The sequence below is a fragment of the Candoia aspera genome, chromosome 8 (assembly GCF_035149785.1).
Source record: "Candoia aspera isolate rCanAsp1 chromosome 8, rCanAsp1.hap2, whole genome shotgun sequence".
NCBI classification, from domain to species: Eukaryota; Metazoa; Chordata; class Lepidosauria; order Squamata; family Boidae; genus Candoia; species Candoia aspera.
The window spans coordinates 45,044,024-45,063,385 of NC_086160.1; the positions used below are offsets into that span (position 1 = coordinate 45,044,024).

The window sequence follows — 19,362 nt, forward strand, 5'->3', positions numbered from 1 at the left end:
TGGACAGTTTACAATAAAATCAAAATTAAAAACATATAAATTACAATATAATAGACCAATAAATAAAGATAAAATGTCCTAACAGTCAGGAACCACGCTGAGACGAGGAATAGGTCTCTAGTGTTTTATTACTGCTACATTAGAAAGAAAATCCTAACAAACTGAAGAAGTGTGGGAAAACCCAGACAGATAAACCCCAAAAGTCAAGACGGGTCTGTTCTGTCTCTCTTTGAATGGCTGCTCAACTCCTCACTACTATGCATGCGTTTTCCCCCCTGGATAGGGCCCCCCTCCTGCTCACCATCAGTGCTCATGACATAAAATAGGTATAAAATCCAAGCAGTGAAGATCTTATTCATTGGGGAGAGATCTATGGTACTAGCCACCCCCAAGAAGAACTGGTGCCCCTTTCACCCCAAGCAAGGTGGCAGAACCAAGTTTTCAAGTTCTTCCGGAAGGCCGGGAACGAAGGAGCCTGTCTCACCTCCAGAGCCAGAATGTTCCAGAAGGCGGGTGCCACCGCAGAGAAGGCCCGCCTCCTGGACCCCACCAGGTGGAATTCTCTTACTGGCAGGGTTGGTAGCATGCCCTCCCTGCATGACTGGGTGGGGTCAATGTTAAGGGGTCCCATGCCATGTAGGGCTTTAAAGGTCATAACCAACACCTTGAATTGGACCCGGAAGCAAACTGGTACCCAGTGCAGCTCATGCAGCAGTGGCGTCACATGTGCTGATCTTGGGGCACCAATAACTGCTCACACAGCCACATTCTGGACCAGTTGAAGCTTCCAGATACTCTTCAGGGGTAGCCCCATGTAGAGTGCATTGTCCCCTTTTAAGTGAAAATTTTAATAGTACCTGTTGTTGTTAAGAGTTTTACTGGAACTAAATTTATTCTGTTATATTTCATTGCTACTGTGTTAGTGTTTTACTGCAACTTGGTTTTGTTATATTCAATGCAATTTTAAAAATAAAAATATATTTGATTTTACTTTATTTCCAACAAAGTTGTGTTATATTTACCTGTAAAAAGATAATGACATAACTTCCAGTATGCTGTTTATGAAATAAACATCTTTAGGAAGGCTATAGATATGAAAGTTGGCAAAAAAATGGATTAATTTGATAAACAGATCCACACTCTGCTAGACTTTGCAATGTAACCCACAAGTTATATGTATGCAGAAAGGTTAATGTTTTAATGTTCATAACCTTATATCAAGAAAAAATGATGAGAAAATGTGTTAATGAAAGTGTGTAGAAAATGTGCATATTGGAAGAAATAAATACGAAAAGTATAGTTCAGTTTGTGTGTACACACACACTGCAAACAGATGTGGATACAGGTCAAACTGAAGTTAAGGTAAAAACTGTTAACAAGTGAAATTTGCATGTCTGTCCTTTCTCACCAGTATCTTCTGTGCGGTTGAAAGGTAATTGGAAGTAAAATAGGTCCAGGATGTGGCATCTGTTGGAAACCATGCAAAAGGGGACTGCAGAAATTATTGAACTAGCACATAGCCTGTTTCTGGTCACAATGTGAGAAGATGGTTGTTACATAAAGTCCTAAAAATCATAGAAACAAGAGTGCCTTAATTTGCCATATACTGTAAGTCTATTGGAGAAAATCTTCTCTGTATACTGGGATTAGTGAAAGCAAAATTTCAGGGAAAATTGGGAACACTTCACATTCTCAGCAGTTTTTCCTAGGCTCTAGAACTCCCTAACTGAACAGTTTTACGCTGCATGTGAACTCTGTCTCTCTCTCTCTCTGTATGTGTATATGTGTTTATGACTGCCATTTGCAAATTACGAAGTTGGAAAGGGATTAAAAAATTCCAGTCCAACGTCCATCTTCATTTTATCCCTAACAATGAAGATATCATCACTCTCTTTGGCTGCTTGATACCATTGTTTTGCTGCTCTTATGGTTCAGAGATTTTTGCTAAGATACAACCATATTCTACTAGGATTATGTAGCACTTCAGATTCTAATGGTAATCCAGACCATGCAGGGTGTTCACACAGCCCCTATCAACAGTTCTTTAAAGCAGTTGCATCTTTCACCTGGATTCTGTGGCTGCCCTCCACAGCTGCAGTGTGATCCCAGGAAAATCTGGATTTAGTTTGGTTGCCAGCAGGTGTTGTTCGCATACCTACACATGCCCTGAAACATTTTTTTTTTTCCATTTGAATCTGAAGTACTGCCTTACATTACACCTTCCTGTGAGTAAGGAACTAAGTGGTTTCTGAAGTGGAAATATGGATGGGCATTAGATCTAGATATGCACACTGCAATAACAGAAAATATTTTTTGCTCCTCTGTACAAAATCATCCAGGTATCTGAAAAATGCTATAATGTCCATTTTACCACTCCTTTTTATACCTCTCTTTTTCTGACAAAATCATATCCATCCAGTTCCCTAAAAGTCCTCAAATAAACATCTAAATATTGAAAGGATGGACGGATTGATGGTAAGATACATAATAATAGTGGAGCTAAGATGCACTTTTTTTTTTTTTATTGCAAGTCATAGGAAGGACTTGCATTTCCCAAAGCACATGCTACTGAAAACAATATATTTGGATTGGAGAAATTGTTTAGGAATAACCAAAATTTATAATTTATTTGGAAAATACGGAGCATATGATCAAGCCATACACATTTGTTACACAGATGGAGGTATGGTAACAATGTTAGTAACCTTTAAGTCAAAACGAAACTAAAAGATAACAAATACATGATAAATGAATGCTAAATATAATGAAATCTAACACCTTTGGTTTATTCATGCTTTTATTACATAATGCAAGTTTAATTGTCATTAAAAGTGCTTTAGTTGCTAATGATTTACTTCTTTCTACTTCAGTATAGCTTATTTTGCTTACTTCTACATATCTTCAACAGGTGGCAGTGCTTGCCAAGCATAACTGATTAGAAATGCTAACCAGAGTTAGTGCTTGGATGGAAAATCACCAGGAAATCCATGGCTAAACTAGGAAGTTAAAAAGAAAACATCCTGGGAAGAAAGCAATAGCAAATCACTTTCCCGCTGTTGCCAAGAAGACTACATGGATGAGTTTTTGAATTCATCATAATATTTATTCACTTCTTTTTCAAATTAAGCTCCTACGTCTATTCATATTTAGTGGGTGCTGGGCAGGAATAAATGAGCTTCTCAGAGACCTAGTTAAATTTTCTCCTCTTCATACAATTACTTCTTCTGAAGACTGAAGGTACTTGAAAGGAAGTCTTCTTAAGTCAAGAAAGATGGTTTGGATCCATGGACCTTGGGATAGTAGTGTCAAAGTAGAAGCAAAAGTGTAAGCAAACTGAAATATAATACCAAGGCAGATATTGCTATGCAACAGATTAACAAGGAACTAGAGATAGAAGGACAATAGAAAGTGATACTACATCTTCTATTTTCAACAAGGGTGAAAGACCAGAGACAGATGATATTCAGAGGAATTGGTGAAATCAAGCAACAGTGCTAACAATTAAATACAGTATTTATGTCACCTATCCTATTAAATGACATGAAAGTCTCACAGATTTACAAATATTCCATTTTTTTAAATTTATTTAAGATTTCTGCTACTCCATGAAATTGATAAATTGAGAAAATACACTATCTACATTTATTGGTGACTGGAAGCTTCTTATGGACTTTCTGTGTAAAAAAATGAAAAAAATGAACTTGTGATTTATAGTTTTGATGATTAGACAGGACAGATTATAGTAAAGAAGGGTAATATAATGTATTGTTAGATCGTGACTTTAAAATATATTGTACTTATAACTGCTGTGAAGAATACTGGAAGCTACCTCCTTATATATTTCTTTTCTTTTCTATTCTTTAACTTTTTTTCTTTTCTTGCACTTTCTGCTTTTTCTTTGATTTCCTTTTCCCCTTTCTTTCTGACTTTCTATTAGTTTGTGTTAATTTTTAATCTTGTTTAAAAACTTTAATAAAAATTATTTTTAAAAAGATTTCTGCTACTTCAGAATTTAGGAGTTGGTACTCTCATAAGACAAGAGCAATGGCAGAACCTACACGACGTTGGCTGATGTTGAAAAATCTAAGCAGCATTCAGTATTTGGATGGAAGGTTACCAGGAATCATCAGGAGACTGGAATATGGGGGGGGGGGAATATCCCAGAGGAAGAAAATAGCAAACCATGTCCATATTGTGAAGAAAACTATATGAACGTGTGCTCATAGTCATTAGAACTACATATTTATTTGAAGAAGACTACCCTTGTACTTCTGATACGGGTCTGATCATTCCAATATTATTATTTGTAAAAATGAAATAATATATTTCAATAACATAAACCTAAGAGTCTGACAAGCTGAGACAGAAAATTCCCTCATGCATTAAAATCATTCTTGTAAACTTATCTGGATAAAGCCAGACTGTTAATTTTCAGTTCCCTGTGCAACCCAAACATTGCCCTAAGCTATTTGCATGTCTGTGCAAGATTTTTCTGACTCCCTTTGGTTGATGAGTTAATATTGCCTATTCTTGATTTTGTCAGGTTTTATGGTGATTCAGACTAAAAGATACTACTGGGATGTGCATCAGTCACACTGAGTTATCTGTGTTCTTTTTTGTTTATTGCTGAAACATTCTGCCAAGTTCTCTTCAATGTCTTTACAATACAAAGAATCACAATTACCATATGCAATTATCTATCATTTTATAAATTACCTATCATGGGTAATTTTTTAAAATGGTTTTTCATGATTAATTACTTATTAATAAGGAAGACTTCTGAATGTTGTCAAGCTACATATGATTGATTGTAATTAAGTAGTCTCTTTCAGAATTTTATCATGTATAATTCTTCCATTTTTCCAATAGTTAAGAGGAGTTTCCTCCTTGAAACTAATGATGGTCTTGCAGATTAGATTCAGTAACTTCATTCTAAAAACAAAATTTGATTTTCAGTACAAATGTTAGTATTCACTAAAAATTTCATATTGATTAAACTTTAGTATTGATTTAAAACTTACATTTTTATTTGGTGAATAAAGTATTATGAAGTATTATTCTTTCATAAGAGTGGACTAGTGCCATAGATCCATAAAAGTACTAGTAAGAAGCAAAAATGAGGTAAATATGAAATGAATAACATAACTTCTGCAAGATCATATTACCTTCCATAAAAATCATGGAAGATTTTTAATATTATATCCTTGTACTATATCCAACTGTTATTTCATTTTATTGAAAAGGGTTCCTTTTTGAAGGATATGATTTTAATAATATTAGAGTATAATCCCCTACATGTCTGCTAAAATGTCAGTGTTGCTTCTTTCCAGGCAACAGACTGTCAGTACAATTCTGTAAGTTTAATCAATCCTAATGAATCTAATGATATTTATTTACAAATAGTCTTAGACTACAACTCCATGCAGAGTTCCTTGAGTACAACCTTCATTGATCTTTGTTTCAGGATAATCTAAATAATATATTGACAATGTCTCCAAATATACAAGTGGATTTATTGTGGGTAATTCTGCAAATTGTTTCTTTAGCAGAGGTACCAAGGCTACAAATGTATACCACAGTTAGGTCAGCTGCTAATGTGACAGGTCTCAAGAGTTTCCGTATACAGGTAGTCCACATTTAGCAACTGCCTGGGACAGTGACCATTCGCAGTTACGATCATGATGAAAAAGTAACTTTGCAATCAATCCTTGCATTTACAAACGTCACAGGTCTGTAAAGCAAAGGAAAGCTGAAGTAAGATCATAAACACAGTTGTGGTTTCACCTAGTGACTGCTTTGCTTAACGACTGAGTTACTGGCCCCAACTGTGGTTGCTAAATGAGGACTATCTGTATGTCCTATTTTTCTGCAAGCAATTTTTTATTACCAAATCACAAAACTTGGTTATAAGATTTGAGTGATTCATTTGGTTTGTGCAGCATCATTGTTTACTGAGATCGGCAAGGGTGTAGATGTTTATACTATTAAAGCAGATGTTGGGAGACCCCCTCCCCATTTTCACTTTTAAATGTTGCTTCCTCCATTGCACTAGATGTTACTTTGGAAGGTTACATGCCTTTACTATTTTAATTGTACTTAGTCTGTCTTACTAAAATATGGTAAGGTGCTGAGGGAGGCATGGCTTAAAGAGTTCTAGTATATGAACTCATTATGTGAGGGGCAAAAGAAAAAAAATGAACAGTTCAGAGACAGCCTCATATTATCAACTTGTCTTCAGACTAAGTGGACATGGATGGAGTGTTTTGGTTTGTTTGTTTTTACAGGAATATCAAGGTTTTTTGTCATTGCTTTCTTCTAAGTTCTCCCCCCACCCAAATTCTCAGTCTTATCTATAGATCTGGTTTTCTTAGTGGTCTCACTTCCAAATACTTGTCAGATTTGACCCTGTTTAGCTTTTCAAACATGTTGCCACCTTAGGCTCAGTTGTCATATAATTTTTATATTTATTTTTTATATTTATTCCTGACCAGAAATGCATTGGCAAATTGTCTCAATGGTTAGCCTACATAATAATATGTTGTGGGTTTCTTTTGTTTTTGTTTTAGTCTTAGTTACTATGGTTTCAGAATTTGGTAATGATTTATAACTGGACTAGTTTAATAATGTAAAAAAAAAATCCCTACTTACTTCTACTGTATGTAGATATCTTAGAACTGAGCTATTGTTTTCACTGTCCAAAATCAGCAGAATTCAACTACTTAGCTTCTACAAAGTCTTTTAATAACTTTAACAAAGCAAATGGTCATACTTATTCAAAAATCATATCAGACTGCTTTTAATATTGCAGTGTGTATTTACTATTTATAACTTTTCCTTGAGAGAGAAAATGATAGTTAATATTCTGCAATAAAATCCTTTCTGTGGACTACTGTCTTGCCATTTATTGCATCCACTATCATCCGCTGACATCCCTTTGACATCATCAATTATTAGGAAGACAACTAACCCTTTCTTCCTGCTTTCCATTCAGATATGATTTAAAGCTACTGCATACCTGATTCTGTGCAACAGATTTTCATTTGGGCAAGAGACTTCCCTTCCTGCTACTCCCTCTTCACTTCCACTCCCTCTTCACTTCCACCATCTCTCACAAAAAAGTAGCAGGGTTTATGAGAAGGAAAGGGGAATCTGTTGCAGTGACACATGCTATTCAGCCAGCAAAGTGATAACTTCTGATACAAATCCAAAATCATGGCATAGAAGTTGTATTCTGATACTGCAATATGCCTCCATGCATATTTGTTTTAACATGCCCAGAAGGAGAAAAATATACTCTGTTCTTACTGATTTAAAAACTCTCAATACTTGTAACTTCTCCAATGCTCTAAGGAAATCTTTCTAAATAGATTACACCTGCTATGGATTTTAAACGATTTTGAACTGCAGTATTTTCTAAGTTTAATTTAATTTAAAACATGAACATTGCCTAGTGATTTTTTTTATTTTTCAAGTTGCAAATTGAGTCAGCTTTTTCCTGAAATTTATTTGCAACTGTTGGATGAATACCATCTGGACTATGGTATTATTTTTATTTACTGCATCAGTTTATTCCAACACTCTGTCACTTGACTTCTTATTCTCAGATATGTCTTTTTAATTATTACCTATCACAAACTTATAAAATGTACGCATATTAGCTACTTTTATTATTCAATAAAATTATTTTAATTTAATTTAATTATACACTTGTTAACACACCATTTTTTCAGCATTAAAAAAATCCCAAAGCAAATGTTTAATGTATAGCTTACTGCTAACCCAAATAGTTTTCCTCTATTTCCCCAATTCTTTAAATACTCCTAAAAAGGTACCTCAAACATTATTTTTATATAATGACTAGCTCTACTTCTTTCACCTAGACATCACTTTAATGTCCATTTTATTTCATTCGTTTACACCACCTTACAAAGCTGTATGTGTTTTGGCATCCAGGAATATTGCAACACACACACACACACACACACACAAAGTATTCTGCCCATAATCCATAGTTTAGTATACATTCTCCAGTTACCATGATGGGATTAAAGCCATAGCCAAGTACTTTCCATAACAGACCACTGAGAAGAGGAGAAAGAAAGTTATTTGTTGTTTGCTTCCAACACTGAAGCCAGATAAAACAATCACTTTTAAACCTATCCAAACTTGTAGAGGGCTCTCTGGGTTTTTAACTGGAAGCTCTGAGACTGATTGCTCAGTATAGCACAAAAGGGATTCCCTAATCAGATCTAAGCCTTAACCATATACAGATCATGTACATCAAAATTATTATCATCAGCACCATTTTAATGAAATAAATTCAGTAATTCCAGATCTTGTGGACAATTAAATATTTATTAAGACAAATTAAATGTATTTTATTTCCCTCCTTATATCCTTCTCCTTAAATAAAGAAATAACACATTAAGTAATTGATGCTTCTTCAGCTTTATCAATTCAGCTAGTATGGCTAGTGTGCTGCTTAGCCAGCAGATTCTATTCTTTTGGGCTTTTCTTATTTAGCCTTTTTATTTAATTCAAAATGTAAATTTTAATGTTTTCTTAATCCTTTTTTGTGTAAACTGACCCAAGAGAATGATAAACTTAATTACGCTATGGACGTTATTAGCCACTCTGCTATAGTTATCTCTTGCATAAAATCTCGCTATTACCCCTATAAGTGAATTGATGATAGTTTCTTCCCTTATTTTTCATACATATCTATACATATCCTCAACCCTTTCTCCACACTGCACCCATAAAGCATGATTTCTTCTCTAAATAAATAAACAGAATGCTGTATAAAATTATATTAAATAAAGTATGAATTACATGGAAGAAAGATCCAGCTATGTAATTATGCATGTGCAGGTTTAGTACTGAGTATAGCACAGAGTTCAAGAATTAAAGCCATTCTCCATCCTGCAAATATGTATAGGATGCTACTAACTTGCAACATAGGGTTTACTTCAGTTCATAAGAAAAATAAATGATGAATTCTAATGAAACTCAAGGGTTTGTAAATTCAGATGCTAGCTTGTCATCTTGAAGAAGCACTTTGTAAACTAAACAAACCAAAGAAAGAAACAGTGATATGTATGAGTTCAGGTTGTGAATATTAGCAACATGAATCTAAAATAGTAGCTGTTGAGTAGAATACACTTGGGATGGATCTTGAGGTGAACAATAAGCTGTCAAACTCCATCTAAATCAGAAATTTCAAGTGTTTGCCAGATGGTTGTTCCTTCATGGGAATTTATGTTTTTTAGTATCAACTTCTAGTAACTAGATATCTAAATTATAACAGTGATATAAAAAATGTCCATTCTCTTTAGATTATTCAATCTAAAAGCAAAACTATAAGACTGAATCCCTATTTTACAATGGGCTACCTCCAAGACAGAAATAAGGATGACTAAAAGAGATAAAATGAAGTACTCCAGCAGCAAAAGTGTTGTTTGGAATGTTGATATCACCTTTGCTGTCTTTTAGGCTTTAATTTTCTTTCAAAAATCTCCCTGAAATAGTTGCAGTGGTTGTACTATTAAATCAAGTCAATGGTTTTGCTGGTGCAATGGTATTTTCTTCTGTTCCAATGACATAGATTTTAACAATCAATTAATACATTTCTAATGAAAGAAAAATCTCCAGTCTTGCAATATAAAATGGGCTCATAAGGATAGCAATGTAGCATCTTCATTCAATACATTTAGTTAGCCCATAATGTGAAGTATATAAAGAAATAACTCTAAAGCTACACAGCATCTTCTGTGTTGCCTATACAAACATTGCCACATTGATGAATGCCATAAGAATTCAAAAAACATCAAAACAGGATATTCTAGTTCATTCCTCGAAGGTCAAGGGACCAAAAAAGTAGTGAGGCAGCAGGAAAGTATAACTCCTGTAAGATGTCCTCTAAGCACTACTCCATGGTACAAACAGCATGATGCAGAAAGAATTATCAATGAAGAGGCACCACAGACTGCTACATAACACGCAGAAATAATGATGTTGCTAATTGCTTACTTAAGACCCTGTATAGTAGAGCAGAAGTTCTAAAAATCAGCAAGGCATTTTTTTTAAATAAATCCATCTTCAACAGTGTCCTAGAAGTGGAAAGCTTAAAATGCCACAGATGTGTTAAAAGATCAGTGCTATATGGAGAATAATTGAAGAGAGCAAAGAAATTCAGAGGAATGTTTTTCTTCCTCCAATTGGCTTTATCTATTCCTAGCAAGCACATTTGGAAATGGAGTTTACTCCTACAAAAGGAACAGTTTCTAGTATCCTTTTGAACAGTACTTACTCAAATATGGTGGTTTGTAAGGCGCTCGTGTATTAGACAGCAGTCCATCCAGTTCCTTCCTCTCCAGGGTGCTGTGAAGGGCCTTCTCTTTGCCAAAGGTGGAAAAAGATCTCTCTGCCCCTGGCTGGGCTTCTGGTGTTTCAAACACTTCGGTGTCTGGAACAGAGTCCATTCCAGGTACATGAAGATTGCTGCGGTAATCCGCAGCCTGCCGTCCATCAGAAGGGACAAAAGAGGGCATCCAACACCGATCCGAGTGGCCCAATGCTTTACATTCCTCTGTGCAATTAGAGAAGAGATCCATGCCTATAAGCAGGAAAGAGAAAAACTGCAGATATAACCTTCAGTGTCATCACCTGCTGAAGGCATGGTGATCAAAAAGATTTTTTTCTATTATCATCTTACCAGTAAAGAATTTGATTATTAAGTCTTTCAAAGACAGCTTTATTGTTCAAAAGAAAAAAAGAAAGAAAAAAGATAGGAAGTGCAAGAATGCTGCACAACTGGCCAAATAATCATGAGATGACAACTGGAATCACTGTTATTAAAAAGTTCTTGTGACCTGCTCTGTCAAGCCATCTAGGGACAAGTCCTTTCCTAGACTTTCTGAAGGTGAAGGTTTCAGCTTAATGAACATCAATAGACAAAATAGGCCTAATATATATGTAAAGGTGTGACATTATGTGAAAAATACTGATTGCGGTGGGGAAAATGCTGATAATGTCACTGAAAAATTCAACAGATAAATCTGCTGTATTTTTGAAGAAGGAACATGCTCCTCAGACTTTCTTCCACTTAATGCCACTACAGACACATTAGAGGCCTAAGAAGAAACTACTGTAATTAGTGGCAAGTCTAATATGACATAGATCCAGCTTGTACCGACAAATGTGTGAATGCTTACTGTATACCAATATTCAATGTTCCTGCCAACAGAAAAGAGTATGCTTATAAATCCTTTTAAATCTATTCACTTCTCAAATGATAAGCAAGCTTTTCACTCTGTACTTACGATGGATATTTCAGCAGTTTAGTTTTCTTGTGAAACTGAGCCACATTTCTTAAAGAAATAGCATTGTAGTTAAATGGAACAGCCAATGCTTAATTGGGATAACATTAAGATGCATGGAATAAAAGTTAAAGAAGTGAAAAGTTATTTCTTAGAGTGTTGCTCAGAAAAGGAGTGAAATGTTTTACAGCTGGTTATGCCTGTACAACAAATAAGGAAAAATTCTTGCTGATTTGGTTCAACAATTATCACATTAGAATACTTTCATATACATACACGCCACTCATTCCCTACACACTATAACTCATTAACATGACACATAATGTTGAATGTTGAACATTCTTTGGTCAAGCCACCATCAGTGTAAATGACAGATCACCAATTTCTAGAATTATTGGATTCACTGGAAATATATCATGGCAGGATTGCAGATAAATTGACAAGCTGCAGACCATAGAGATTAGGAATTATTTACTATAAAACAAGCATGTACCTCTTCTCTTTCATTCCCTGAGAATGGCAAATGGTGTCTTAAGATTATATTTTCCAGATGAATAATGCCTGCTTTTAGATAATGATCCATCTATATGGATACACAATCCATACCATAAAGAGTATCATTAACTAATCCCTCCAAACAAAGATAGGTTAGTATTCTCTTCCACTAATCTTCAGTTTTAATTGTACCCTTATTGGAAAAAGTCTTTTACAGAATGAATGAATGAATGAATGAATGAATGAATGAATGAATGAATGAATAACTTTATTGATCAGTTAAATGACCATATCAGAAAGTTGGGCATCAGACACTATAAGATATAAAATATGATACCATAAAACAGCTAAAATACAGTATAATTAACTAAAATATACTATCTATTTTTTACAGGAAACCCCACAAGTACCAATAAGGACTTACGAGCTCAGAAACAAACAAAAAGAAGGGAATTTGCCTTAATACTTTATAATGGAATTTTATTTAGCTTCGTCTGAAATCTTTCTACCGATAATTGCAATTGTGTAAGTCTGGAAATAAATTACTAATCAGTGAACTGTTGAAGAATGTACATGTGAACAGCAGCTGGAAATAATATTTCAAAGGAGCAATAGAAGATATATTATACACACACACACACAGTATATTCACACACACATACATATACTGTATCTTATAATGTAATATAAATACCTTGTGAAGTAAATGGCTAGTTTGCTGCTGGTAACAGAAAGGATATAATATGAAAAAAACATATTTTAAGTATTTTTTTTCCCAAGAAATGCCTATTTATATTGAATATGATTTATTAGTCCAGCTTTGTTCTACCTTGTGTCGTCTAGATGTGATGAGATCCCAGTTCATCTGGAGGACAGATGAAGGCTGTATTGCTCAGTTTTCCAGGAGATATGATCATAATAAAATCAGATTTGGAAATCAGTATGAAATTAATTATATCTTTAAAATGAGACAAAAGTAAATACTAATAGTAAATACTATTATCTAGCAGATTCTCAAATTTCATTTTGGTCACAATAACTAGATTTGTCAAAATATTCTCAGAAAAATGAAATTCACTGTAAAAAAATCAAATAAAGAAAAAAAGTTCTTTATTAATTTTCCTTTGACAATTTAGATTTCTACTAGAAATTATTTGCCATTTCAAAATTTCTAAGCAACAAATCCCTGTCATTGCTCATGCCAACTAAAGTGATTCAAACTTATTAAATTATGTATTTAAGGATATGATACAGTATATTAGTTTCCACAACCCAGGCCTTCTAGATCAGTTGAATTATGAGCCACTTCCGTAATTACTACTTGCTAGAAAATACCAACACATCTAGAAGCTGGGGAAGGAGGTAATCTGAAAATGTACCCTTACTGTCCTAATGTATGAGCATTCTCCAGTTTAACACTGCAGTCAGTGAATGTTTGAATGTTAAATATTGTCTGGATCATCTTCTAAACATTTAAAGTAATAAAATATATTATTTTTTTTATTTTATATACTCAATGATTTGCATTGAAATAAGAGACATGAAATAGCCAGAACACAAAGCAAAATGCAAATATTGAACAGAAATCCATAGATATTGCAAGAAAAAAAAAAAAGCTGGAAAATTATGGTAAACATTTCTAGAACCTGAGAAGATATTTGCAAAATGGCTTCAGCAACTGCTTCTAACCTTATTTAGAGATTAGTAACTGTAAAGGTTTTCAGAAGGGACAGCTCAAATTATAAAAGTTTTGCTGCCCACCATATCAGGGAAAGCAGACATTCTGAATAATCCTTAAAAATATTTTGATTTAACAGAAGCTCATGTCCAGTGCTTGTAGACTGAAACTATCAAACCATTTTACAGCCAAAACATTTAAGCCAAAACTCTGGTTTGAAATTATACTTATGTAAGCAGAGACATGTTTGTAAATAAATATGCAGACACCAATTCCTGTGTCTGAGCAGTGTTATTCCCTTTCATAAGATCAGTTATAAAGAAAGAAACAGGATCTTTTATTTTCTGTTGTTTACCACTTCAAATTGAGTAGTTTCATTCAAACAAGTGTTTTCAATCACTAAGCAGAAAATCTATTTATTTAAGTTTGCACAATAGGACAAAAAGATGTATATATGGTTTGATGTGATAAGTATGTTTTTTTTTGGTGGGGGGACAACACTGGTGTGCTAGGCTTGATTTTAAATACTGTTTCTTTGAATTTATGGTCTGCACCTTTCCAATGCTGATGCTAGGGAGAGTGGAAGGCAAAAGGAAGAGGGGCCGACCAAGGGCAAGATGGATGGATTATATTCTAGAGGTGACGGACTCGTCCCTGGGGGAGCTGGGGGTGTTGACGACCGACAGGAAGTTCTGGCGTGGGCTGGTCCATGAAGTCACGAAGAGTCGGAAGCGACTAAACGAATAAACAACAACAACCTTTCCAAAGGGTAAAAGTGAGTTTAAATAACAGTAAAAATATATCCATCCAGCCAAACTATTTGTTACACTTGATGAAATATTGTTAAATATGTTGTAGAGAGAAACAGATACTCATTAACTGATGTTCACTAACAGTTGTACCACTGACTTCTAACAAAAAATAGAGCTTGTTCCTGGCTAGAACAGATTCCTGGCACTGAGAAATGTGGCAACAACTATTCATTCCATAGTCTTGTATAAACCAAAACTCCCATTATATTTAAAAGAAATGTTCAGTCCATTCAAGCACTTCCATTCTCTCATGTCATTGTTTCAACACTCAAACAGCCTCTCAATGAATGCATTTATTACTGCAACCAATCTACAGAAGAGGAGTGGAGCGGAGTGTACAAACTGAATCTGGAAAGTATAGACATTTCTATTTCTTAAATTAGCATGTTATAAGTAAATTGTGAGTTATGGATTTTCAACACCTATACCAAGAGTTCTAATAACACAGCTTATGCTCTATATTCATTACTCTTCTTGAGTCAATGCCTGAAATAAAAGCAATCCCAGTAACTTGCAAACCATACTTTTCTCCAGAAGTCAGACATGAGAATTGGTTAAAATCATGTGAAAACACAGGATGCAGAGATCCTGCTGAGTTCACTGAGACCCACCCAACCAAGCACAAGACCAAAACCATTACAAAATATTAATGTTTACACAAATTAATTATTATTTAATTTCCTTATTTTGTTCTAAAAAGCTGATATTCTTTGCAATTTGTTTCTTCTCAACTACATTAAGGAGGAGGGGATGAGAGAAGTGATACACAAAAAGCCTCCAGAGATATTAAATAATCTTCAACATACCATACTCTAATGATCCAACTAGAAGTAATAGGTCTGCCAGGTTACATCCACTTTCTACATGTTACATTTTTCAATAGCAATAGTGTTTTCCCTTTCTTCAGTAAAAACGATGGTAATTGAAACCTTCCTTTTAACAATCTACATCTGTGAGTCTTCTGTTCTCCCTTGACCCACCATGCATTTGCCAAACATTAATCTCATAGCAGAATCCAGAGCATAGTTTAGCAACTAAAATGGGGGGAAATGATGTTAAGTATGCCCATTGTCAAAGAACTATCAAAAGCCATTTTAGCATATCCCTATACAGTATAATTTCATACACAGCAACTGAAATACCAGAATTATCTTTAAATAGGAACTGAAATAAAACTCTGCATGGATTGGAAAAAAAGGCAGCGATTTCTGTCCTTTTTGTCTTGTATTATCTTTTCCATCCAGAATTTGCAAAGTAATGTTTCCTAGATTTTGTGACTAAAACCCTCTGATTCATTTAGCAGGTAGCAAGAAATGTTTCTCAACCCTCTTAACAAAATGCATCCTCTAAAATTGCATACCTGCAACCTATTTAGTGGAGAGCTTTTTGATAAACACCAGAAACAAACAAACCAAGCCCCAACAAAGCACTCTATCACATGCTGGACAATGTTGGATTTTTCAGCAATGTTCCACTATACCTGTGCCAGTAAGCAGTCATTGGTACTACCTACAATCTAAGCCAGTAAACATTTGATTTTGTACTCTAAGTGAAGACTAAGAAGATGCAACCTCTTTCTCCCCACTCTATTAGAAATCAATCAAATCAGCATCATGTTTTAGTATGAACACCTGGAAGAATGAGTTGGTACCTTTGTTTCAAGCCTAGAAAGATGGGTGTTCACAATATGTAACATAAAACAGACATGGAGAAACAGGTACATAGAATCTATGTTAGAACTCCCAGAATATAATACAAGGTAACCTATTGCCCATACATAATATACACACATACATTTATATAAATCATCTTCAGTACCTTACTGCACATGCAGAAAGAGTTTCTTCAACAGAAACTCTTTTTTTAAAAGAAAAAAAAAGAAAAGAAAAAAAAAGCTAAAGTGCTTTCCATCAACATTTATCATCTACTATCCTCCTTGGATGTTAGGTTCATTTTTACTCTGAAATCCTGGTCTTTTCTACAAGACTTTGTTTTGATATGTTCTAGATAATCCCCTTCCTTGACCCCAAATATTGCTTGTATTATTCTGTTATGAATTTGTTTATTTTATTTAAATGTACATACAGTATATTGTTCAAAAAGCATTGTTTTTAGAAAAATGAATATTATTAATCTGTTTTAACTGAGCTATTATTCATGAGAAGGAAGGAAAGGACTCTCCACAATGCTTTATTGAATTATAGCAGAGAATGTGACATACAGTTCAGATCATACAGATTTCCAGCTTTAGAGAAATAAATCAACCACTGTTAGAAGTACTAGTTCTAGTCCATTTCTGAGCTTATTTCTAAATACGTGAGTCAGGTTATCTTATCTATTTAGCCTTCCTAAATACAGTACATTGGATTTAAAATGAAGTGACACAATGTAGTTGCCTGACTACTACAGAAAGGGGCTTTTCAGTGGGGACATTGATTATGGAATGCAGTTCTCAGACATGCCTGTCTTGGCATTTACATTGTGGTCATTTCTATTCCAGCTGAAAATGTTTATTATCCCAGGTTTTTTAGTTACAGTTTTAAAACCACATTTAGCAGTTTCACAATACTCCACTGCTGTTGGCTTATTCCACTGCTATTGGCCAGTCACTTTCTCTCAGCCCAACACACCTCAGGGGGTTGATGTGAGGAAAATAAGAGGCTAGAGCATTATGTACACTGCCTTGAGTTGTACTAAATAGAAAGTGGGACATAAAGCTAATAATAAATAACCATTCTATGGCTGTTTTAACATGATTTAACCTCTTCTCCTTTGCATTGGGCTAAGATGGTAAATGAGGCTGTTCTGTGATGGGTGCATTTGTTTTTTATTGCCAGACTCTATTATGTGTTAATTATGAGGGGGGGGGTTGTAAGATTATGTTGGTTTTGCACTGTGTTTATTCTTTTAATGTTTTTCTCTTTTGATGCCACACAAAATCACAGACTGTGAGAAGGTAGATTTTTAAATGTTTTAAATGCATATACAGATGTTAGTTTAACATTATTTTAATGCATTTATTTATTTTAGGTTTTAATTTTTTATTTCAACCACACAAAAAGCCTCACAATGAAGTGATATAGAAATTTAATGTATGAATGGTTAGGAGATGTATTTTATATGTCGCCCTTAACACAGAGTGCAAGTCCATGCCAAATGAATCAAGTATAGGTAATCTGGCATTGCATGACCAGATAGGAAGCAAAGGAGAGGCCAAGACATTTTTTTTTTTTTTAAAAGGAGGAGCATTACATTAAAATCCATTCAAGCTTCATTACAGTATGGCATGAGACCTAATGGGTAGTGACAACCCCTTCATAAAAAAAAAAAAACTTAGCTTTTGAATATGTGCTAAATAATTAGTTGTGGATTTTGCTTTTGCTTTTTTAAATTATTTTATTTTACAAATGAACATCAGTGTAATGCTGTTATGAAGTAATAGGAATGAGTGGAAAATAGACTTAAACTGGAATCATGAAAACAAACTAAACATAAGAATAAGAGAAACATTAATGGGTAGGAAGAAACATGTAACATTCAGTTATAAGGGCCAACTAAATACATAGGAAATTCATGGTAAGTTTTGGGGATTTCCAATAGTTAAATCAAAATCTAAAGATTTTGAAAGCTTGCCTTCAGTACTTAGTATTATATTGAGCTGATACCAGTGAAGAAAACTGGATTTTAGAATATGCATATGAACTATTGACAAAATGGAGATAGGCTTAAAACTGTTTAGTGTATTTAGCTTCTTTATCTCTCACATAATTAGACTACTGATGTAGTTGGCAGCTGAAATGCTTAACTAAATTAGCTTCTTTACTTGTTACTTTCTGCTTCCATCATATAACCCGGAATCTAGCATTGTTTAGTTACTGTTCATATTATATTTATACATATACTGTAGGCCTATATATTACTATATATAAAGACTAAATAGAATGTTCTTCCACATCTTCTAGAGTAGGTGGGGGGGGAGTATATTTATCAGGTAATTGAATCCCGAAGCCATATCATGAATACATACCTATGCAATGGGGAAAACAAAAACAAAACAAACCCTTATGCAAAATGATTATCTACAGTAATTTATCAAAATGGATATTGCAATCATTAATATAAAATTTAAAAATCAGTTCAAACTGTCAATTCTGATTAAACTCAAGCACAATTATTAAATACAATTTATTCCCCTCTTATATTTGCAGAAACTTGCATCTAAAGGTCACAGATCAAACTACAAACCAAATATGCAGAAAGTCATGAATCTGAAGTCAGTCCATTAAAATTAGGTTAAGTGAAAGCATTTCAACTTACTTCAGTTTAGTTTCAGGACAGCCTTTCAAGGAATCTAATTCCAGATAAACCATAATAAACAACAACAGGAAAGTTAAGCATAGCAACATCGGTGGATGCTTTTAAAACAAAATGCTTTTGTTTCATCTGCATCACAAATGATTATATCCACACATTCTGCTTTCCATTCTAGGCCCTTGCACAGATGTTTATTCTCTTATCTCGTATTTTGTTACTATGGTTCATTTTGTCGAGGGAATAAACTGACTGAAATATTCATGAAGATGAGTGCTGCAATAAAATTTATTTATTTATTTATTTGAATTTATTAGCTGTCCAACTCCAATTTGTTATTTCGTCCTTTTTTTAAAGACAAGTTAAAAGACAACAAGAGAACAATGGGGGGTAGAAAAAATAAAGCTTTTATTTTTTAAAAAAATCTTCAAACACTAATTGTTGCCTTAGAAGTGATGCAAGAAACCTGGGAGCAGATTGGGAAAGAACAAACATTTGGGAAACAATAGACTGCAAAAAGCATCAAGACACTATGTTCCAATGTACACTTTTGGCAAGAGTTGGTTTGTTATAAGGTTCCCAGACACCAAATAGATGCTGTGTTCACTAAGCATGAAGCCCTGCAAAACGCAGGGAGCTCAGAAGGCTCTTGGCATTTCTCAAGTCTCATTAGGTCTGCATATTAATGACCTGCAGCAATATAAAGCAGTCCTTGAATGGAATTCCAGACTCCCCCTCCCCCAGGTGC

General features: G+C 34.3%; 1 protein-coding gene across 1 annotated transcript in view; it reads right to left on the reverse strand.

Moving 5' to 3' along the window:
- The window catches only part of PCDH10 (protocadherin 10), a 41,456-nt gene that overhangs the window by 15,024 nt on the left and 7,070 nt on the right, over positions 1-19,362 (reverse strand). The window contains exon 4 of the mRNA XM_063310422.1: positions 10,310-10,615. Within this exon, the coding sequence (XP_063166492.1) occupies positions 10,310-10,615 (306 nt within the window). The remainder of the gene's footprint in view (positions 1-10,309; positions 10,616-19,362) is intronic.